This window comes from Argopecten irradians, chromosome 16 (genome assembly GCF_041381155.1).
Source record: "Argopecten irradians isolate NY chromosome 16, Ai_NY, whole genome shotgun sequence".
Taxonomy (NCBI): domain Eukaryota; kingdom Metazoa; phylum Mollusca; class Bivalvia; order Pectinida; family Pectinidae; genus Argopecten; species Argopecten irradians.
In genome coordinates, this window is record NC_091149.1 from 30,994,657 (window position 1) to 31,020,175 (window position 25,519).

Here is a 25,519-nt window from a genome sequence, read left to right on the forward strand (position 1 = left end):
AGAGGCCCTCTGGGCCTCTTGTTGAAGAGTTAACTTCGCACCGAGTATATTGTATATTTCTTATATAAAAAATACGATATATACATGATATACATGAACAAAAATGTACTTACGTCCAGAATATATAACTGCAGTAATATCAATTTATTTATTAATTCCCAGATATACACAGTATGTATCTTTGGAATAAGAAAAACTGTGTATATCTGGTAATTAATAAATAAATTGATATTACTGCAGTTTATATATTCTGGACGTAAGTACATTTTTGTTCATGTATATCATGCATATATCGTATTTTTATATGTGTAGATGGATCTATTGTGTATAGGAATATAAATGTGCCATTATATGGAAATGTTAAATATTTAGAAAATTTCATAATATATTATAACAATTTATAGCTAAATTGTTATAATTTATAACATGGAGACGAATGTGCCATTATATGGAAATGTTAAATATTTAGAAAATTAACTTTATGTATAATTCAATGAATACACTTAGTCTACTATAGGTACACATATAGCCTTAGACATCAGGTCGCAGTAACCAGACGGTTATAGACGGTTATATGTATATGCCTTGTAGCTATCATGACCAAGTCAACAGATTCCGATACACTATTACTTAAGTGCGTATTCGTGAAAAGAAGTGGTCAGATTACTTAAGAAGGATATGTACTCTGACATTTATTATAAAACTGATTGATGTTGAATGTCCATGTATCTCTATATACATTTCATTGATCCTGGTCACAGCACCAATGAAATGTAGCAGTTCTGTAGTTTGGTGGTATGTTCTGTAGTGGTGTGTATATGTAGGACTCAAACACGTGTTGGTAGCTTCTGGTGTTTATTCGTGGAGTCCTTAAGAGCGACTCCGTTAACTTGTGAAATCTTAGTTTATATAGAGATACATGGACATTCAACATCAATCAGTTTTATAATAAATGTCAGAGTACATATCCTTCTTAAGTAATCTGACCACTTCTAGATTTCATAATATATTATAACAATTTATACTTCTTAGGCTAAATTGTTTCTAATTTTCTAACAAGGAGGACGTAATGGTGCCATATAAAGGAAATGTTAAATATTAAGAAAATTATACTATTTAAAGTATAATTTCAAGTGCAAACACCTTAGTCTACATATAGTTACAAGAATAAAGGCCTTAGACATCAGGTCCGCAAGTAAACCATACGGTTTATAAGACCAGATTATATTGTATAATGCGCTTGTAGCTATCATGACCAATGTCAACAGATATCCGATACACAATTACTTAAGTGCGGTATTCGTGAACAAGAAGTGGTCAGAATACTTAAGAAGAGAATATGCGTACTCCTGACTATTTATTATCACACTGACTTGATGGTTGAATAGTCCATTTATCTCTAGATATAAACTAACGATTCCAACAAGTTAAACAGGATGTCGCTTCTAAGGACTCCACGAATAAACACCAGAAGCTACCAACACGTGTTTGAGTCCTACATATACACACCACTACAGAACATACCACCAAACTACAGAACTTCTACATTTCATAAGCTACGAATTTGTGAACAAGTTTCCAGCTGGAGAAAAGGCAACTAACTGATACCGAACTTTATTCAAGTGATTTACATGTAGTTATCATGGTTATACATGTACGATAAAATACTTTGGTGCCCCATGTCGTGATCATTATACATTTAAGTATTAGCTGTAAATGAAGCATTTGAGGAGCCACAGTCGATATATGTGGAAAAAACGTTGAAACAGTTGTATTACTTACCGTTTACACGAAACTACCCTTACCATCCGGGTGTTGAATATGCATGGGAAACGACCCTTTCTATTTTCAGGTCATCTGACCCGAATGTGACATTCATTCAAGGTCACAGGGGTCAAATAGGATAAACGTTTTAAATAGACTGAAATCTTTAAACGACGTCTTCACAAGAACCAAAAGGCCCAGCGTACTAAATATTGGGCTTGTAGCATGCTGGGATGCAGGGCTACCAAGTTTGTTCAAATGAATGACCTTGACCTTCATTCAAGGTCACGGGGGGGTCAAAAAGACTAAAATCTTTAAACGACTTCTTCTCAAGCACCATAAGGCCCAAGGGTACTGATATTGGGCCTGTAGCATGCTGGGATAAAGGGCTACTAAGTTTGTAAATGAATGACCTTGACCTTCATTCAAGGTCACAGAGGTCAAATAGGCTAAAATCCTTAAACCAACTTCTTGTCAATAACTAAGAGGCCTAGAGACCTGATATGGGGCCCGTGTCATGCGAGGAATGAAGGGGCTATTAGGTTTAGTCTAAATGAATGACCTTGACATTCATTCAAGGTAAAAGGATCAAATAGACTGAAATCGTTAACGACGTCTTTCACAAGAACCAACAGGCCCAGGGTACTAATAATGGGCTTGTAACATGCTGGGATGCAGGCTACCAAGTTGTTCAAATGACATGACCTTGACACTTCATTCAAGGTCAAAAGGGGTCAAAAAGGCTAAAATCTTAAAACGACTTCTTCTCAGAACAATAAGGCCCAGGGGTACTGATATTGGGACCTGTAGCATAGCCGTGATGAAGGGCTACCAAGTTTTGTTCAAATAATGACCTTTACCTTCATTTAAGTTCACGAGGGTCAAATTGGCTAAAATACTTTAAACAACTTCTTGTGAATAACTAAGAGACATTAGAGAGACCTGATATTGGGGCCTTGACATGCTTAGATGAAGGGCTACCAAGTTTGTTCAAATGAATGACCTTGGCCTTCATTTAAGATCACATGGGTTAAATAGGCTAAAATCTTTAAACGACTTCTTATCAAGAACCGAAAGGTCCAGGATACTCACATTTGGCCTGTAGCATTCTGGGATGAAGGGCTACCAAGTTTTGTTCAAATGATGACCTTGACCTTCATTCAAGGTCTTTGGGGTCAAATAGGCTAAAATCTTTAAACAACTTCTTCTCAAGAACCAAAAGGCGTAAGATACTCATTTTGGGCCTGCAGCATGCTGGGATGAAGGGTTACCAAGTTTGTTCAAATGAAGGACCTTAAACTTCATTCAAGGTCACAGGGGTCAAAATGGCTAAAATCTTTAAATAACTTCTTGTTAAATAGTTAAGAGGCCTAGAGACTTGATATTTGGCCCTGTCAAATCAAGGTCACTGGGGTGAAATAGGCTAAAATCTTTAAACGACTATGTTGTATTGTAATAATAGTCAAATGACCGTTAAGGCCCATGAGCCTCTTGTAAGAATTCTTAACTAAATTGATAATTGACGTAATTATCCTCATTAGAAAGAAACCAAATGAAGTACGTTTTAGAAATCCTAATGTACATCTTAGCGAGTTTTGTGAAAGCATAATGGGACTTTTACTTCCTCTGACAGCGCTATTACAATATATATCAAATTTTACCTGACAACATAGCTACGTGCGATATCTCGATCTAGTCCCATGCATGTTTATATGACACAGTCGTTGTATGCATGTATGTACAGTGAGTCTCTTATAGAATTTATGACGGCACAATCAATATACTGAGAAAGGTACTCGACAGTTTCAGGTGTAAGGTGAGTATCAGAAATATACGCTTACTCTTACATTAAGACTGTTTACCAAATGTAAATTGTTCTACTTTTGTTTATCTAAATGTCAAAATGTATATTAATTGTAAACCGCTGTAGCTGCCATAAGGGTGACCTATTATTTCAGGTCTTCCTTATAAATTCAGTAAAGAAATGCTTACCTGTGTCATGGTAACCAACAATGGTTGATGTCGTCCCATGGCGCTGGTCACACTAATTACTACTTCTCTGGTTTCACAGAGTAATAATGAACAAACGGTTCAATGATTCCGCGAATATGCAGTTAGTTTATCAAACTTAAGAAAGTGTATTTGCTGAACTTTATCCGCTAAGCTCAATGCTATTTCATTGTATTGATTGCATATCGATTGTAAGGGAGACAACTAACTACTGTTGTTCGACGATCCGCGAGCATTACCTGGGGCATACGCACATATAAATCATATAAATGGATTATACATTAAGTATTTTGGCATTTGTTTATCTAAAAGAAATTAAATAGTACTTCACAAATACAAAAATAAAATCACTACAATAAATACACAATATTTAAATATCTTTGAGCATTTTAAAAAATGAAATTTGTATCAAGGAGTTCATACATTCTTATTACAAAGTAGAGGTGACCTTTGGAAATGACCAATCAAATTGCTACCTGCAGAATCTTGACAGTGAATTTCAGGTGACGAAAAATTTGAAAAAACTGTCAGAATTATTTTCGTTTAAGTAGTCATCTCGCCCAAAGAGCGCAACAAAGCTAATTGTATATGTATACGGGGACGAAATAGCGTTTTCAAGTGATGTAGCAAGGTATAGAAAATGCATTTGATCTGAAGTACATGTGGTATAAAGGTCATCCGAACATGACCCCTTATGGGATGTTGTCAGATCCTCTATCTAACAGAGTGGTTATAAGGCTATGTATTTTAATCAGATTGGAAATTCATATCAAATTAACAAACGAACAAAAGTAATATTTAGGCCTAATATATGAAATGAATAAACAGTATAAAATACCTACAAAATGATTTGTTACAGATTTCTTTTTACCATTTATGATATATTTCTTTAGTAAATAACTCCCTTGTCAAATTCCAATATGTCTTGACATATTTTCCATTTTTTAACAATGTTCACGTACCTGACATTGCAGATTGAATTTGCAATATCGATGATACTTTGATTGACATTATCATTTAGGAATGGAAATTTGTTGCAAATATTTTCAGAAATTTTAGTATCAGAAACTTAATTCGTGATTATCACTTTTTTCCATAAATGAATATGCCAGCCATAACAATCAAGATCAATAAAAGTCAGACATGTATAAATGATATACTATATCAAATAACTTTATAATGTTAGTGTGTGTTGATGCATCTGAATAAATCAGAATTAATATGACACACAAGAAAAATCACTTATAGTTTAAGTCAAGTTTAAACTTTATAATTAGTTTGGTTTGGTTAATTGAGTTTTTTTGTCATTGGCTGTATTTGTGTCTGTATTGGCTATATCACTGAAGCATGCCGCCGAAGACACCAAGCAACACACCCCATACGGTCACATTATACTGACAACGGGTGAATCGGTCGTCCTGCACCTTTAATGCCGAGCGCTAAGCAGAAGCAGACTGCAGTCATACTTTTGATCAAGTTATGTATGTTGAAGTGCAGCTTAGAAGTAATATAGACATTCAAAATATCTCGGAGACTAATACTGTGAAATAAGTTGGGTTATAATCAGTTGTTTTTAATTACAGAACAATGCCTCGCGATGATACTGTTCCTATGATAACACGAGACAATTCTGAGGAAGGACATTTGTCTCAGAACTGTGATGATACTCACACGAGGAGAACTGCTGGAGAGAAACCCCTTGAGGAAGGGAAACAGTATCATATCTTTTTATCTTATTCATCGTCAGATCGCCATTATGTTCTGAGCCTCAAAAAACATTTGGAAGATTTGGGTTTGAAGTACGTTATGATATTTAAGTAATGGTTTGATGTGTACATAAGAGTTTCATTAATTATATAATATAAATTTACTCTTTTTAAATTTTATTTTTTTTTGTTTATTTTGTTTATTTATTTATTTATTTTTCTTTGTGAGATGCGAGAGATTTGATATTTCTTGATATATACCGCAGTCTCCCAAAACATGCACCTCGCACAACATACACGCAATACACAGCATACATGGGAGGTCGTCCTTACATGACCATAGCTGTTAATAGGACGTTAATTAATCAAACAAATAAACAAACAAAATTTTTGATTAATTCACGTCCTATTAACAGCTATGGCCATGTAAGGACGACATGTAAATTGAAATATCATAACTGCAATATATGACACAGCCAATACTTGACACTAAACCAGGTATATGTTTGTTATTACTGAATTTAACCATGTGAGCGATACAGGTGTCAATTTGATAATTTAAGAAAGACTTAAAAACATAAATAACATAACACATTCCATTAATTTTTTAGATGTATGATGTCAGATAATGACTTCACACCGGGTTGGCCTATTATGCAGAACATCGAAAGTTTTATGAAGATATGCCAAAAGATTCTCTTCGTTGTGAGTACAAACTTTCTGGAGAAGACGTATTGTGACATGGAGGTAAACATGGCACACGCATACGCTGCTGACCATCATATGAATGATTACATGATAGTTCTTTTGCGGAACGACTGTGAACTACCTTTAAAGTTAAAATACAAGACCTACATCGACGGCATTAGCACTGAGCTGAATGATATCGCAAATAAAGTGGAGGATGCATTTATTCGTCAAGGTAATATATATTGATTGATTTGGTTTCAATTATTTTATTTCCTTTGTCAGATGACGTATAGTCATCGTGCTTCGTCCGTCATCGTCTGCCATGCGCCGTTCATAATATTTTCATTCAAACGACTTGTATTACATAACCGAAAGAGTACTTAAATTGGGCATGTAACATGTTTAGGGCATGGGCTAGGAGGGTCCCACATGCCCCCCCCCCCCCCCCCGAAAACTCCGAACCAATATTTTTCTGAACCCTTATGACGCACTGATCACAAATCAAAATGTTAACATTGCATAAGTTGGGATGAACTTACGGTTATGACGTCATCAAGATGGCCGCCATCTCGAATTTCACTAAAAATTGAAAAATAGTCATAACAATTTTGTATTTCCTGCGTAGAAATCACTACATATTTTGGATTTTATGGTCCTGATATGTATTTGTTGTTCTATTGTGGTCATTTTGATACCTCATTTGTCTACTTCGGTTGAAAAATGTCAATGTTATCACTATGCTATGACTTATTGTAACACACGAAGCGCTAGAAAAATATTTCCCTGATGACCGTAATAACCAACGTGTTTTCAAAACCGGCTGCCGTAATACGTTTTATGGATGACCATAATATAAGACGAAGTTTGAAAGTGCTGAAATATGAAAACTTATCCATGATCACTTAAACATTAACGTACGGTTAACTTTATCCTATTAAAGCGATATATTCAAACATGTGTGCATTCCGGTAATATCATTTATTAGAATCTCCTAGCGTAGGAATAATATAGGTATATATGTCTGGTAGTGTGCAAAAAATAAAGTAGTTCCTAAAAATGGCTACCACGTGTTTATAGTATGTTGAGAAACAATATATTTTGGCGACGAGGACGGGATTCTTAATCCACTGATATGCCTCAAAAACTGGAGGAAAGATGTGCGAACAGCCATCATCTCTTCATCCACGCATGCAGTGGGAGCTGCGCAAATTACACACCAGAGTAAGTAAGGGAAGTAACTCCAATAAAACTTCGTCAGCGCAGCTGAAAACTCCAACACGATATCATGCTTTGAAACCATGTTATAGATGTGGTGGACCACACAGAGTGGACAATTGTCGTGATGCAGAGACAATATGTAACTACTGTTCAAAAAGGACACCTACAAAAAAGCATGTTTGTCTAAGAAAAAAAGTTTTACAGGTCAACACAGCAAACAAGGTAAGAATGTCAAGTTTGTTGAGGAACAAGCTCCACAGGAGGATTCCTATGAGCCTATACTACATGTGCACAGTTTAAACAGTGTAGACCCTATTGTACTACAGCCGTCGATCAATGGTCATTCTCTGTCAATGGAATTGGACACAGGGTCCTCTGTATCGTTGATTCCTGATAAGTTTTACAGGAAAAACCTCAGTGATCTACCATTGAAAAAGACAAAAATGATACTTAAAACTTACACTGGTGAGAACATTAGCAGCGGTGCATGTGCCCGTAACTATTAATAATCAGACAGGAAACATGGATTTTATTGTGGTTCATCAAACAGGACCAGCCCTGTTTGGTAGAGACGGACTTACTAAGTTTACATTAAAATGGCAGGAAATCAAAGTAGTGAAAGCACTTGAACCTAATGATGCTACTGAAAAGAGACTTCAAGATATCTTTAACAGTCACAAGACAGTTTTCAGTGAAGAAATAGGAAAAATGAAGGACATTAGAGCTACACTTTACTTAGAAGACAATGCGACGCCCAAGTTTCACAAGGCTAGACCAGTTCCCTATTCGCTTAAGCCTAAGTTGGAGGAGGATTTACAGCGGTTAGAACAGACCGAAATCATCACTCCTGTAAAATCTAGCAAATGGGCTTCTCCAGTCGTACCAGTTGTTAAGAAAAATGGTAATGTGAGATTATGTGGAGATTACAAAGTGCCCATACATCAAGATTTGAAGATTGATCAGTATCCATTGCCACGGATTGAGGACATTGTTGCTTCCCTAGCAGGGGGAAAATGATTCTCTAAGATAGATCTTACTCAGGCTTACAATCAAATGAAAATGGACGAATCCTCAAGGGAACTTTTGACAATCAATACGCACAAAGGGCTATACCAGTGTTACGGAGTAGCTTCGGCCCCCGCTATTTGACGACCAAATGTTACAAGGGATTCTCTTTACATTTTGTATCCTAAACGATATGGAACGGATGAGGAACACTTAAACAACCTGAAGACAGTACTGGATTAAAAGCCAACAGGGACAAATGCACATTTTTCAAAGACCGTATTACATATTGTGGACATAACAGATCAAAGTTTACGGAAGTCCTCGGATAAAGTAGATGCGGTATTAAGAGCACCCAAACCAGAGAACCTACCCCAGTTACGATCCTTTCTACTTCTAGTGAACTACTATAGGCGATTCTTGCCAACCCTTTCGTCTCCTCTCGGACCATTGAATGAATTGCTACAAACGAAGCAAGTGAAGGAGTTAATGACGTCATAAGTAGTATTACGACCCTCAGCTCTTATTTCACAAAGAAACTTTACACTATAATAGATACATGTAAATGATATGGATTTTCACATTGACCTTCACAGTATGTTAAAATGTGAAGAACTACCGAGCATATATACCTGGTACTACTATGTAATAGCACAGGGACTTGGTACGAATCTCATGTGTACTTAAGATTGATATTAGACCCTGTTCAAACTAGTGATATTTTGTATGCCACTATACAATTTATCACTTCTTTTGGTGTATTTGAACATAGATTTATTGATAAAAGTGTATGTATAAATGTATCGGGGCTAACCTTAGGTTTTATTGTTGACTCGTAATTTTTTTGTGTTTGTATTTCGACAATATTTCTGGAAAACAAATTCATAGAGTTCAAAACATATGTATGTTATCAAATAGCCATGCCGTTATGTTTACTAGTGTCTAACTGGTATAAATACTTTACAGTGAAACTTGTCACCATGTTTTAAACTTTTAAGCATGTTACTGTCAATAGAAAGAAAATGAAATAAATATAAAAATAAACAAACCCAAATGTCAAAGCGCACATACATGGATATTTACATTTTCTCTGTAGTCCCACTATGTAACCTTACCAAGCGCAGTTAGCAGTCACATAGACTATGAACTTCAATCGCTAATTAGGACGTCTTTATCATTGTGACGTCACAATTTTAAATATGTATTTGACATCAAAAAACAAAAGATGTGTCCAAGCATTGTAACGGTAATAAACAACAAACTGAATCGCTGGTCGGAGGCTACAAACGGGGTGTGGGGCTTTGCTCGGGAATGTTCGGGAAATTCCATAGTTACGTCAGTATGTATATACAGAATATCTGATTGTCGGAGAACAACTCGGGGATCATCTAAGTAAAAAATAGGTAAACAGGTCATGTACAGGTTTCCAGAAAAAAAAACCATTACAGGTATCTTATCCGAAACATTATCATCAACTTTATCCTCCGTCTTTGCATTCAAAATTGGCCTACACACACCATGCAAATACTTGTTTATCCTCCGTACTATAAAATAAAAGTCATCACTATTGAGAATTTAGTCAATATCGCGTTCGTTGACCTATACATACATGACAAACATTCAGCAGCTCAACGGTCATACCATCAATAGGCTATATCACAGTAACTTTCCTCGATTGAAAATCAAACATGGCGGCTCGCTCCACTTCGGAACCGCATCACTACCATGACAACGATACATATCGGTAGTCGTTCCGCCCCGGTTATCTCAATTTTTATTCGAAATGGACATTATTGATATATGATCAAATTGAACAAAAAATCATATTTTAAAAATAATTGAAAGCTGTCATTGTTACATTCAACAATCGGAACTATATCTACCGCCATCCTGACTTGTAGTTAATTTGATCACGAACATATAAAAATAGACTTATTTATGTAAATATAGAGATTGAACAGTGTTTTGATTGCGTGAAAGGTGGTATGAACGCAATGGGATACAGACATATTCTACATGTAGCGACATTGAATATATCTCATCGTGAACGAATGAATGCCAACTGAACAGAGGGAAATTCCATGAAACCGCTAGACGTTCAACGCTTAAATGTAAATTGATGAATAAAATTGAGCGTATTTCAAAAGAAGGCTGAAAACTGTAGTCTCGGGGCTTTTACACGTACATGTACATATAGAATATGTACAATTAGCCTAAATGTCTTACACCACAGTAACACAACCCACCTCCGTGACACATACCATAAGAGGCTGTATTATTTGTAGTTAACGGCTAACCATATTGTGAACAACCGGTCCCACAGGGATATCAGACTTACATCTTAATTACAGTTTATATAATTATGGACCCACCAGAGTACCTATAGATCTATTGGACGTGTCTAAAATTGTCAATAGACACTCTGCTAGGTCCATAATTATATAAATTATAACGAGTTCTCAGATCCCTGTGACCGGCCCCTGTTCAATATTTGAAGGGACATTTTTGTCTGAGTGTGCATTGCAATTTGCAGACATATCGGAAGTAAACCAATTATTAAGGTATTTGGTATCACTGCTATATGATGGTCTCCAGTGATTAAAATACAGATCCTTTAACCACTCTGTTAAATAGAGGATCTAACAACAACCCATAAGGGGTCATGTTCGGGTGACCTTTATACCACGTGTACTTCAGATCAAAAGCATTTTCTACACCTTTTTACAGCACTGGAACACGCTATTTCTTCCCCGTATACATATTCAATTAGCTTTGTTGTGCTCTTTGGGCGAGATGACTATGAGTCGGATAGAGGAACAGTGATTAGATGCACAGCATGCTGCTGCAACTTTATCGCTTAAGCCGTCAATGTAGATCTGAACATGATTAGGGAAAGTCCTAATACACTACCGAAAGGAGGATTTATGTTCTTCGGGTAGTGCACTGAATTGATGATATAGTAGTGTGTTTACCTCGATACATATGTAGCTATATATAATAGGTGCATGATCTTGTTTGAAAAATGATTCTATCAACTCTTCGGTGGCTAATTATATATAATTATTTGATTTGTTTAATTAGCATGATCGGGTACATAATGTACCTGTTTATACCATAGTACTTATATTTTAATTTGTTTAAAGTATAGAATACGATTTGGAATATCAATTTAAAAATAATGTAGTTAATGATATAGTGGAATTTGTAAATATTTTTTGATAACTTGATTGGAAATAGTACGGATATCTTCTAATCCGAGATTACCATAAGTCCGAAATGAATGTTTTAACGGGTAAGAAGACAAATGGACGATTCTTGGCGTAATTACCATTCTCCGTCGTATTTAATAATGGCAAATGCATGAACATTGGCTTGCGCCACTGTTGAGTATTACTGTCATCCTATTTGTCATCAAACTTCGATATTACGGTCATCTCGGGGATATTTTTCAGTGCTTCGTGTGTTAAAATTGGTTGCTTTTACGCATATCCGAATGTAGAGATGCAGCAGGTACAAATGATTGTCTGTGTACCAATGGAAATCCTTCATAGTCATTATAAAATATCAATATCAGCAAAAGCTGTTGCGAAGCGACTTTTGCCGGCATCCATTTTGGATGACCGTAATATATATTCCCAGTGTGTGCACCGTGATTTCTGCTCAATGTTTTATTGTATTTGTTCAGATGACTTCGGCGGCATGCATCACTTAAATAGTATTATAAAAGGGCATGTTCTCCTCTATTTCAGGAAGACACAATACGAATATACCACAGTCTCCTAAATCACGCACTACACACACGCAACACACTGCATACATGGAAGGCCGTCCTTAAATGACCCAGGATCATTATATGATATTAATGTAATAAAACAATCGTTAAAACAAAAGCTTTCCTGTTGATACTTTTAAGTTAAGGACCAATTTATTCTTATTAGTGGGAAGCGAGTTGTATTTTGCCATTTGGACGAATATTTAGTATAAAATGAGACATAAATATCCGAGTCAGGTCTCCAGCTCGAGATCGCCTGGTTTACTAACGTGATTAACCAGAGACTTTGATATCTGATTGTATATATTGTAACATATTATTACGTGTATTATCATAAGTCGAAAAAAAGAAGACTTCATTATTCTATTCATTCTCTTCCATGAAAACATCCCCCGATATAAGACAAAAGCACCTGCTTCTATTTCTTAATGGCCACACACGGCACATATAAGTAGACGATGTTATATATCCCACTCCCCTCCCATTTCCCTGCGTTGGTTTAAAGACACATCAAGAATTGATCTGTGCGTAAATAATAGTTGTTTCCTAATCGTTTATTTTTTCTAAACCACGGATCACAGCAATTATAATTTATGATAAATTATAGAGCCCGTGAGAGAGCTAATATAGACATTGCCTGTTGCCCTATTCCCATTGTATTTCCATCTTACAATAATAAAATATTCTGAAATTAAACAAAAATTATAATTTATATGATAAACATACATAAATTGTTTTTCTTTTCTAATTTAGACGTTATGCCACCAAACACCCAACACGATGTAATGGAAAACATCCGAAGTGGCCAAGTCATACTAACTAAGAACCCAGAACAACAGTTGTCCAGATTATGTTGTAACCCAAGCTATCAATTCAATGACCTAACGGAGATAGAACTAAACAAACTGAAGTCTTCATCAATAGAGGTGGGTATAGTCATGTAGGATGGACACCGATGCTAAAAATATTTATCGACCGTTTGGTTTCCAAACGCAAACGTTGTCTTGAATAAAACCTTTCATACATGTAAAGCATAAATAATCTGTATTCATAGAAAATAGTATTGAGAATCGTCAGTTCAAAGGCACTGTTCATCAAAGATCTGACACATTACATCTTCAAGCTTTGTCTGTTTATCAAATCGTTTCATCTTAAAGTGACAAATATCACCTTAGCAAAAGTGCTCGTAAGACAATTTTTATAGTTGATTAGATCGAGTCCATCACTTTAGATATACATGATGTGTTACAGGAATCTGCGAAACTCTACAAAGAAATGGTTCAGAACATCAACAATACGTTCCTCTTGAAGCGATTGTTCATGTGTAAAGAAAGAAATCCTCTGAAGCGTGTTGTCCTAGTTACGTTAGTTACGCTTGCCATTACTGCATTGTCCGTCTTTGGACTTCTTTTGGTTGAACGACCGATCGAATTTGACGACACGTTTCAGAGTCTGATACTAATTCCCATCGTAGTACCCATCATGATATGGATATTTGGATCTTGTTTGTTTTTTTGTCTTTTAAACCGGGTATGTAACCCAGTGTTTTATCAAACAAATTAATAGTGCAATCATAATTATATAATCATTAACCACTTTATGATTTATATGGAAAGATAAATTGTTTATGAACCTAGCGCTAACAAAGTTGTGTTGACTAGGATAAAGGAAATTGCGGAAATTTCCCAAATGCGGAGTTAATGCATTTATAAACAGCTTTTGATATATGATTGAAAAACGCTGACTATTGATAAAATTTACGTTTTGACCAGAAAATATTACTTCTGTACTGTCAATACATGATTAATTATATCTTCTTTATTTCAGGCTGTTCAAGATTCTCGATCCATTCTACAAAAGAAAATTGACTTCAAATCACAAAAATATCTTGTGTTTTATACAAACTATTGTGTCCAATCATGTGTATCCTTTTTTATAAAAAAAATGGATTATTTAGCTATTAACTATAAACTTTACTTAATCACGAAAACTATTTATAAAAATCACCCTCAACGACCCGGATGAAGGCGATAGAATGGCCTTAGAAATTAGAAAACCCATATAATGTTGCCCGTGACATTTCCACGTCTTTGCCGTGAATCTTTGCGAACCGATCGTCCCACTCCCGTAATGCTGAACACTAAACAGGAGCAGAAACTGCCACTTAATATATAGACTATGGTGTGTCATTACATGTAGCAGTTTTATGGATATAAATAATAATTAATGTCACAACTAATATTTTCTCAAAAATAAGAGAGGTATTAAACTGGATATATCAATGAGGACCTTTACGTAACAAATATGATGCTACGTTATATTGAAGTGACAGAAATAATGCATTTATGAAACGGAAACCAGCAATGTTTTAAAACGAAGCTTTGACCAAATCCTTGACTGACAAAGATTTTATTTGTATACTACAACATGAAGCCATGTTGGGTAAGCATTTTGTTGTTTAGGAGTTTGATTTCTCTTTTTCTGTTTGTCTTGAATCTGTGAAGTGCATCGTGATGTTATCGTGAATACTAAGTAAATGTTTGAAATTTTTTTAAGATAAGACGTGCGAAGGCTACAGACAAGACACCAAAACTATTCCTGAAGTGTTGGTGTTGTCATTAACAATGTTTGGTAATTAATTAGAGAATAACCCCGCTACAGGCGAATCACGAGACAAATAAGTCATTGAGTAACAGTTCATCGAACAACACATCATACTGGACCATGGTCAAAGTTTTTCTGAAAGACAATTTCAACGCCTTAAACATTGAATTCTTAGCGTGCAGCATCGGTCTGAATGTCTCTTTGCTATCCAGACCTCCTGTAAAGACTTAGGTGACGTAAAAAGAGACGAGCGCGCAACTTAAGCCGCATTAATGAAACATATTAGGTCAAAATACACTCCTGAAATACTATGTTAATATCTCAAAAGTAGGTTGTATATGGAGTATGGAAATAACCAAATGGAACATTTTCCATCATTTCTGGAATGTCAATGTGGGCTGTGTTGAGTTTTGGGTTTAACTGTTAAAGAGATAATACGAGAATATTCGCTGTGAACGGTATTTGTGAAATTGGAGTGGAGATTGAGCTATCGATAATCGGCCCGATGTTTAGTGCCACGTTCTTGGTCGAACATTGTATAGGAATATTGGTGTATTATGATTTGATAGAAGCAAAACTGTCCATGTATAATATGTCTCACTAAGTCACGCGGGTCCATTTTGACATTGGTAAATTTATATATGTTAAATGTTAGTGAATTGTAAAGTGTATCTCCCCAGTACGCTGAAACTTCATATTGAGATACAGGAATATGCAAGCTAACGCGGCAGTCGAACGCAGGGCAAAGCAAATTATTGTAACATTTTTCTAGTCGTTTTGACTACGGTTAAAACAAACAAATCGTTACACATATCATTATTATGACTACCTCTATTGAACGGAGTGGTTATAAGGATCAGTATTTTTATCAGATTGGACTCATGGGCCTCTTGTTACTGCTTTTATAAACATACACATCATCGTCCTTCTCTTTGTAAACACTTTGTTTTTAGAAAACGTAGATAAACTTCATCGTTTCGTCTTCACTTTTATGAATTAATTTTAACATGCTATATATGGCATACTGATTATTTGTTGTTGACGGGAATTATTAGTTAATTATTAAGAAAATTGTTTGTATAGTTGACATTCTGTGTGATTGGCCAAACAGTAATTTACGTTCTCGGAAAATCAGTCAATCTTGATCAAATCAACAGTAGTAATTTAAACTGAAATATTGATTTGGCGAGTTTATCATATTGGATCATATTTGTTTGTTGCACGGATGGAAAATACCACTCATGTACTACACGTACTACGGATTGTCATGATATGTTCCTCCGCACACATATAGGTATTAAATTAAATGCTTATCTCTTGTTTCGATTTCAGGATTTTATGAAGGAAAGAGCGCGAAAACAATGGCCAGAGGCTTCTGATGACGACATAGTTGTAGGTATTTTTAATGAGTAGTAGTTTTGCTTGCTTTGTTTGTGTCATCCTCATATTAACGAAACAGCCTTAGATGACACATTATCCTTGTGTTTAGTTAATCACTACGCTACGTCGATATTTTTCTACTTTTTGACACGAAGCTAGTTGCAACTGAATGAAAGTTCTTGTAAATCCTGGATACTAACACCGCTATTCACACAAAAAATATCATCGATACCACATCTAATTTGATGGATATTTCAAGCAACTCTAAATGATATTTCTATTCTACTTAAATGTATTAGTTTCAAGTTTAAAGTTATTTATTTTCCATATGCAATACAGCATATAGGTTTAACAAATACATAAATTATACATAATACAATAATCGTTGTTATGTTTCAAGATGGCGGAGGATAATTCCGATATACTTCATAACAAATAAACAAATTGACTTATAAATGATATATTACAGATTAATGAGAATTTTCTTTTTTCTGTTGCCTGGATCAAATATTTCCCCAGCAAATTTAAGTTCTTTACATTTTTAGATGAAAATAGCATAATTAATTTATATACACTGGGGTGTTTGTGGTGATAAGCCTTTATAAACTTTTACGTAACTCAGAATAAGCAGGACATAGTAATACAAAATACATTTCATCTTCTACATCATTTTTGTCACAAACAGTACAAAGTCTATCGCCTCTGGGAACGGCGTTATAACGGCCAGTTTCAATATGCAGAGAGTGGCCTTGCATGCGATATTTACTCAATATTTGTTTAGTTTTAGAATTCAACGTTTCTTTAAATAAAATTGCATTTCAAAGTTATCAACAAGATGTTTTTAAATTTCACATTTAGAAGAAACATCAAATACGCAACGCAGTTCCTGAATAAATATACCATGCAAGCGCTGAGAATACACTTCCAGAAAGTGTTTTTCATTATCTTCATTCTGAGAAATCCAAATATTGTTGAAACCACATCTACATAAATATTTTTTTACATCACACAACCAATTTAATGTATAATCAGGCTTTTTTTATAATGAGCTTAAATAGAACATTATAGCATGACTTTAAAATACAGTTATCTGTTCTTAATAGCTTTAACCAATATTTCATCACCATTATTTTACGCTGTATATGTAAAATAAACCTACCAGTCTCAAAATACACCATAGAAATATTGACTGTTTTTTCACACTCAATAAACTCTTTAGGAATAAAAGATATACAGCTTCAATCTTAGGTGCTGGGTGAGAGCCCCATACCTCGCAACAGTAATTAAGCACACATGACACATAAGTATCAAATAATGATAACTTTGTTTCCACATTAAGCATATAATTTTGCATCCTACTATTAAGGAGATATTATGACTTTCTTCCTGGTGATGCTAATGTATTAAGCGCTGGAGTAAATTTCACAATATGATTGAAAACTACAATGTAGCCCCAAATAACAAAAATTGTCAACAATATCTATAGCCCTTGCGTGAAAGGTCCAGAATTCATTAGCCTGTAGACGTTTGCTTTTTCTAAAAACACCTATTTTGGTTTTATCTATATTAACAGATAAACTCCATTTATTTGCATAATTTTGCAGACTATCTAACATATTTTGTAGGTCATTAGCAATTTCAGTAAACAAAACTGTGTCATCAGCATACATAAGTATGAACAAATTCAAAAGTTGCAATTGATAACTTTGAGTTTATCAACTCACTGTCTACATTATTAACAAAAAGAGAATAAAGTATCGGAGACAAAGATTCCCCTTGTAAGAGTCCGACATGTAAATCGAACAAATTGCGCATCTGTAACAGCAGATACATATTCGCTCCATTTTAACAGCCTTTTATTCAAAATACTGATAAATAACTTTGCTACATGACTAATTAATGTAATACCTCTATAGTTATTTACATTGTTCTTATCACCTTTTTTTATATACAGGAATAATTATACCTTGTGCCCAGGAATCGGGAAAATATCCGACTTCCATGATACTATTAAACAATTTTAATAGAACAGATGCAAAAATGATTTTGTATTAAATCATGTACTTATATACATGTAGTATCATATCAGTACCAGCCGACTTATTTCTAGACAGACCTTTCATTGCATGAATAACTTCATCTAATTGAAAATCCACGTCTAATTCAGGAAAAACATTATCGATATTTTTACCATCCAAGCTACTATCAGTGTCAGACGTGATATGATCTCCAGCAAGACTCTTGAAATGAAGAAAAAAACTCATCTAATGTTATATCTCCAACACTACTGACTTTCCGCTTTGCGAAATCTTTATAAAATTCCTTAGGGTTATTGCGCTTTAGCAAATCCATCATGTTACCTTGCATTCTCATATAAGAACGCTTAATCTTCGCTTCAAACGAATTATAACATTTTTAGTCTCCGAGAGAGCTATCCTGTTAGTAAATGATCTGTCTCTATTAAAAATGGTCCGAGCAGATTTATTGTTTATTTTAGTGTATAACTGCATACAATTATCATCAAACCATGGTTTATCTGGTACTTTCTTAGTAGACTTTAAACAATGACAAGAACAAGTACAGTTTACTATTTCCCATTGGCGTAAGCAAAACTGATCAAACAAAGACCGTGTACATTTAACAAAATTATCCAAACACTCGTCGATACTTTCCTTCGTATTACTTAGCTGATCTACAGATCTCTCAATTAGATGCATGTTTTCTAAAATATGTTCGTTCTCTTTGGCCTCATTAGACCAGACTACATTCAACACAGAATGCTTAATATCACCTGAGCAACAATTACATGCATCAGTTATTGTCTTTTGACAATTCAGGGTAGCATATATAGGTGCATGATCTGCGAATTCATTAAAGCAGCCTACACTAAAACTGGTGATATTTGACAAAGCCATTATATTAGCAAGCACACAGTCAATTACACTTGTGCCATGTGTGTTATAAAACGTGATCTTACCATTTCTATCTCCATATATACGACCATTGACAATCTTCAAACCGGTAGATTTACATAGTTCAATAAGACTACGTCCTAACGTATTCAGTCGCATATCTTCGGATTTACGTTCAGGAACAGACTGTTCTACGTCATAAGATATAAAGCCGTCGTTTAAACTATCTATGTTATTATGCATATAACAAAAACATGACCTTTCTCACTATAATGACCAACCCCATTCTCTAACACCTGGAATATATCTTCATCATAGGAACCATAAAAAATAGACCTCTCTGGTGGAATATAGGTAAGGGCCACATAAACATCGTTCTTATCATCAAAGAGAGTACCATCTATTATGATCCACATGATACTATCTAATTCTATCATCTCTACTGACACGAACGGACGAAGTCATGCTTTGAATAAACAAACGATACCTCCACCTTTACACTTTGCTCTAATGGCTGGCTTACAAAATTCAAAACCATCTATTACAAGGTTGGAGTCATTATCTGACCAACATTCTGACAAAAACACAATATCTGTGTTGTTAAATACATTACAAAAGTCTGTATTTCCAGCTTAAGTCTTAAATTGCGCTGGACATTCCAGTTACATATAGTAAATGAGGTATTACCCTCCTGTGGCCCCTATACTTGTTTCACGTGGATTTCGTCAAGTTCAAGCTCCGAGCTCTGCATAGATGACGTAGTAGCTTGCTGTTGTGGTGTGACATCATCACTATCTCTCTGAGATCTTCCGGTATTGTCAGACGGTTCTGATGGTCCAGACACCGCTGTCGCATCGTCAGTACTATGATCTAAGGGCTGGAACTTGTTATCGGTTGTAATGCCACTGACTGGACCTCCCGATAACGACGAAGGCGTCGATGGAGGGCGTGTTCGTTTCTTAGGTCGTCGCCTATTATTTGTAAATCATGAAACACTTGGCTCGTTTGCTGAACCGGTTGAGGTGCGGAAGCCTCAGGCCCCGTATAAAGAACACCGTCAACATACATTATGTCCCGGATAAATTTTACCCTATGGCGCTCTCTACGAAGTCGTTTGACGACTGGGAAAAGCTTCCTCCTGACATCCTCGACCACGGCAGGGAACTGCTCATTAATACTATAACGCGATCCGTGCAGCTTGTGGGTCAGTGATAGAACAAGTCCGTGTTGGCGTTGGTAGATAAACCTAGCAACAATAGGGCGCTGCCTTCCTGACTTCCTTTTCCCGAAACTATGAACGTTGCCAAAATCAATGTCCTCCGTGATACCGAGTTCATTATACAAAAACGATCTCACAACTCCATCTTCACGGGGTACTTCATGAAGACCCAGAAACACTATATTTGATTTCATGGATCGACACTGTAAGTCTGTTGGCATGGATTTTAGTTGATCTCTCTCGTTACACACCTTCGCTAAAGCGGCCGTCGTTTTTACTTGATCGCTATAGCACTGGTTTTTTTTTTAATTTCACTGATCTTGGTTTCGTGTGTCTCTGTGGTAACTTTCAGACTGTCAAACAAATCACTCATTACCCTGGTGCTCTGCTCCAACTCTTGCGTATCTGAAGCTAGTTTTTTTTCTGATTATTCTCTATCTCACTATCTCTCTTCGTTAGCGCTAGCAGATCACTATGAACTTGATCTATTTTGTTCACCTGCACTTCAATATCTGTAAGTCGCGTCTACTATATATATAGTATCTGTTTCATAAAGTTAATGATATCCGAACCATGTTCAGTGTCCTCACCATACAAAGTCTTGCGAGATTCTCCAATCAAGGCTGACGTACTACTTCAGAAGCCATGCTTTCAGTTCCACAATTAATTTATAACGCACACAATATAACCATGGTATAAGAACGCGCACTCATACCGGTAAAGTTACAAAATAGGCAGAGCGTGACGATATTCCCAGTATAAGCTCGCAATAGTGTGTCCACCTAAATATACATTGTAGAACACAGGTGGAAAGCGGGTACTCGGTGTATATATTCATATACTTTGTATATAACCAGGATGTATACACTAAAAACTCAAAATAACCTTCACCAAATCGAGAAATGAATATATACCGTGTTAGCCGTCCTCATAACTAGTCTTTACACTTTTGTTACAGTGCACATCCTGAAAATGACAGAAATACTCCAGAATATCGGAGCGAACTCCGAGCGATGCATTCACTTTGCCGCCATCTTGTACCACATCTATTTGATGGATATTTCAAGCAACTCTAAATGATATTTCTATTCTACTTAAATGTATTAGTTGACTCCAGGGTATTATCTGTGTTTCTATCATATATTTTCAATGAGTAATTGGGTCGACGTCCAGATGGCGGTGGGGGGGGGGGGGTCAAAGGGGGGGGTAAAATTTTACTTTAATTTCGAAAATCTTCTTCTGAACTCACAGAGATGTGTCTCAGGTTTCCCCCTGGGGAGGGGGTTAAGTTTAGTATAATTTATATAGAGAAACACATTTTTGAGCATTATGTGGTCATTTGTAATAGGAAATTATCAAATGTTGTCAGAATTATCCCTATGAGATGGCCATTTAATCCTATTAACAAGGGGCCAAATATGCAAAAATCTTCTGCATTCACAGATTTGATGGAACTAGATACTATTCATAGATTGAAAGGTCATAAGGTCCTTTACAAAAATTGTGAATTTCATGGCCTTGGGATCTCAGATTTTCCTCTGGAGAGGGGGTTAAATTTACTATAGGTTATATATTAGGAAAAACACATTTTATGAACATTTTTTTTGCTTAGTGTTCATTGGAAATGAGTCAAACTGGGTTAGAATTATTACCCTGGTATATAGCATTTTAACATATCCATATTGGTCCTGGCTAAACCAAGGGACAAAAAGGGTCAAAATGACTTTTTCAAAAAATCTTCTTCTAAATTCACAGATTTGATGGAACTAAGTAATCTTCATAGATTAGAAAAGTCAAATTTTTAAAATCATGGTAAATATATTTCAACTGATCAATAAATCATCTTTCTATTTTCAGAAAAGGTGCAATGAAGAATTATTCAAATCGGTTCGCCATCTATGTCTTCATTCTTTACCGGATGCAAAGGTTTTACGCCACAAAACTCACAATGATAAGGTATGCTTGTGTCAATTTTCAAAAGCAGTCTGGGCCCAGACATCATCAAGAGCAAGTACCAACGAATGTCAAGTAAGTTTTCAAATGGAAGAAGTTGTTTATTTCCATTTTGCAGCAAATGTGAAGGAAGCTGCACGCCTGGTTTGTCCGTTGTCTGTTTAACGTGTCTGGGTGTGCTGCTCAGTATCTTTGAATGTGATATGACTATACTAAACTTGTCAAGCAGCAAAGGCGTAATAATTGTAACTGCTGCCGCTATTGCTAGAATATCAGACCAGCAATCAATACCTAATTGGTATTTTAGAGCCCAATGTTGAATGTTCATTATGAGTTAATTCGGTTTTCTTTCCATCTCACATTGAACTAGTAACGAAATTCGTTAAAACTCAAAATGGCTGTTAACATGCCATTTTTAAATCGGAGATGCTTAAAAATCGGTCCTTTGGCACCGACGTGGTTCAACACTGGTAAACAGCGATAATAATGATCATGTACGTACTAATGCCACAATTAGAAGAGCCGAACATTTGATGCTAATGAGATTGAATTGACTAAATATTAAATATTTCTACAGGTTTTCATTTGGTAACTAATTTAACCTTGTTTCATTCTATAGACTACGGATACTGACATAGGCGACGAAACATGTGTCCTTCAGGTTGTCGAAGCGGGAAATACACTATCTGAAAACTTGCATGGTATTGACAATGTTAATTTTGAATTAACAGACGACGCGGATGAAACGCATGTAAAAATGGCGCAAAGTGAACCTCATTCTGGTACAAGACGAGTGGAAGGAGATATCTCACTATTAGGAGGGGAGAAATGAACCTGGGCGATATCCAACTTTTCCCTCCATTAACCAGTGCTGGTAAAAGCACCAATCAAATCTCTCAGGACGAAGAACTATGTTTTCGCGGGGAAAATCATAAAGATGAGGAAACATACGCTAAAACGTGTGTGTCAAATATGAATATGATAAACTTGGGAAGTTTCAAGGACACCGTAGTAACAGTCTCCAGTTACCTTATTCCATAGGAGTATGAAGAAAATTGTTTACACACTGTGAATCAGCGAAGCGGATTCTCATAAAACTTTATAAATAATATTTTGTTCAAACCCAATAAAATAATAATAATAAAAATTGTCACATGAATGCTTAATAATTGTTTTAAAATATTTCATATCTTTATTATTTTAATGGATTCCTTTTTCAAATTAATATGCAACGTCAAATCTTAAATAATAAAAAAAAATATATTTCGCATTGGCATGAAAAAATGAATTGGCCATTCAAAAAGTCAAATTTAGTTTGAAAAAAAATGTCATTGTTTTGTTTTGATTGGAATATTATTTGAATCGATTGAAAATATTCACGCTTTTTAAGACATCGGTATGTTGTCACGTGATATGATTATGTCCTTATTAGTTGAGCTTGGACAATTTTAAGATGCACCGTCATTAAATAATATCAAACATCTGCAATATATAGAAAAGCATCGTTCTACAGTGAATAAATCATTGTGCTACTTTCATCAAAACAGAATTAATAAGTGATATACTTGACGCTAAAACGCTTGTACTTGAATGGGTCTCTTTCCGATATGACAATAGCCGAGTATAATTATGTATATATGATACTATTTCAAAGTTCGTTATTACATTCTGCATTCTGTGTAGATTAACAATGCTTTGTCAAATGAGCACGACATGTTAAAAGTTTTTAAAACTCCTATTAATTACAACCAAGACCATTTAAGGATGTGAAATGTTTTGATGGTAGAGGAAAGACGGAGTACACGAAGAAATACCACCGGAATACTGTCAGTACCTGGCAACTGCTCCACATGAGATTCAAACACAGAAATGAGATGGAGCGCTTGTGGTAATATGTGGGAACATCTTTACCACTTTGCAGTTCAAGAACAGTATATTAAGAATTATAGCATTGTCAATAACAGATTACAGCGATACAGGTAATATCCACCATTTAGGTCTGTAAGATTTTTGCTGTAAAGTTTGTTTGTTTGATTTATTAACGTCCTATTAACAGCCATGAACTGTAAAGTTAACGTACACATTTTAGAGGTAATATGATTTTAGCTGTTAGATAGGATTGTGTTAATTCTATTCATCATTGCGCTAACATGATAGATATAGCTTTTGCGATAAAATTTGATTGCGCCAAAATAAACTGCAGATTATTACCAACTTTAATCACACGTTAATCCTTTACGTTAATTTACAATTAACAAACGAAGACATATTTTATGTCCTCTTGGGCTCTAGTCCAGATATAAATACATGTATATTTTGCTTTTAACATATTGTGTAATATTATTGTTATCGCTTCATTTTATATAACGAACTGAGAAAGATCTGGTTCGATGTGAAATAAGATGTGTCATTTGCCCCATGGTCTATCACGTGGAACTATATAGGTTATGTCCATTTGTTTTTGTAACAAACTGAGCGTAAGGATGATATAATGGTGTAAGAGTCTACAAGTTTATATAATAATGGTGGGAAAAAACCAAGAGTAAGGGTCTACATTTTTGTATAATAAAAACAAACAGAGAGTAAGGGTCTACAGTTTTATGTAATAATGATGTAACAAACTGAGAATAAGGGTCTACATTTTTATATAATAATGATGTAACAAACTGTGAGTAAGGGTCTATATTTAACAACTGAGAGTAAGGTCTACATTTTTATATAATAATGATGTAACAAACTGAGAGTAAGGGTATGTAATAATGATGTACAAACTGTGAGTAAGGGTTATTTTTATATAATAATGATGTAACAAACTGTGAGTAAGGGTCTATATTTTATATAATAATGATGTAACAAACTGAGAGTAAGGGTCTATATATTTATATAATAATGATGTAACAAACTGAGAGTAAGGGTCTAGATTTTTATATAATAATGATGTAACAAACTGAGAGTAAGGGTCTACATTTTTATATAATGAATATGTAACACACTGAGAGTAAGGGTCTACATTTTTGTGTAATAATGATGTAACAAACTGAGAGTAAGGGTCTATATTTTTATATAATAATGATGTAACAAACTGTGAGTAAGGGTCTACATTTTTTATATAATAATAATGATGTAACAAACTGAGAATAAGGGTCTACTACATTTTTATATAATAATGATGTAACAAACTGAGAGTATAAGGTCTTTATTTTTATATAATAATGATGTAACAAACTGTGAGTAAGGGTCTACATTTTTATATAATAAATATGTAACACACTGAGAGTAAGGGTCT

General features: G+C 35.0%; 1 protein-coding gene, 1 long non-coding RNA gene and 1 pseudogene across 2 annotated transcripts; 2 read left to right on the forward strand and 1 right to left on the reverse strand.

Moving 5' to 3' along the window:
• Positions 1-5,361: 5,361 nt before the first annotated feature.
• LOC138310158 (toll-like receptor 1) lies at positions 5,362-13,446 on the forward strand. Its single transcript, XM_069251283.1, has 3 exons — positions 5,362-5,573; positions 6,092-6,402; positions 12,919-13,446. Exons 1-3 carry the CDS (start codon positions 5,362-5,364, stop codon positions 13,107-13,109), a joined length of 714 nt encoding a protein of 237 aa, XP_069107384.1. The 3' UTR covers positions 13,110-13,446.
• A 2,359-nt stretch (positions 13,447-15,805) lies between these two features.
• On the forward strand, positions 15,806-23,306 carry LOC138310438 (uncharacterized). The gene is made up of 3 exons (XR_011206430.1): positions 15,806-16,161; positions 22,138-22,308; positions 22,853-23,306. It is a non-coding gene; the product is annotated as an uncharacterized lncRNA (long non-coding RNA).
• Positions 16,576-20,501, reverse strand: LOC138310788 (uncharacterized; annotated as a pseudogene).
• Positions 23,307-25,519: the final 2,213 nt, after the last annotated feature.

What these genes read in the sequence shown, in the direction of transcription:
- LOC138310158 (XM_069251283.1), top strand. Translation starts at nt 5,362, where the DNA reads ATGCCTCGCGATGATACTGTTCCTATGATAACACGAGACAATTCTGAG. An exon ending in TTGGAAGATTTGGGTTTGAA is followed by an intron (nt 5,574 to 6,091) that starts GTACGTTATGAT and finishes TTAATTTTTTAG; the next exon opens with ATGTATGATGTCAGATAATG. An exon ending in GGATGCATTTATTCGTCAAG is followed by an intron (nt 6,403 to 12,918) that starts GTAATATATATT and finishes TTTCTAATTTAG; the next exon opens with ACGTTATGCCACCAAACACC.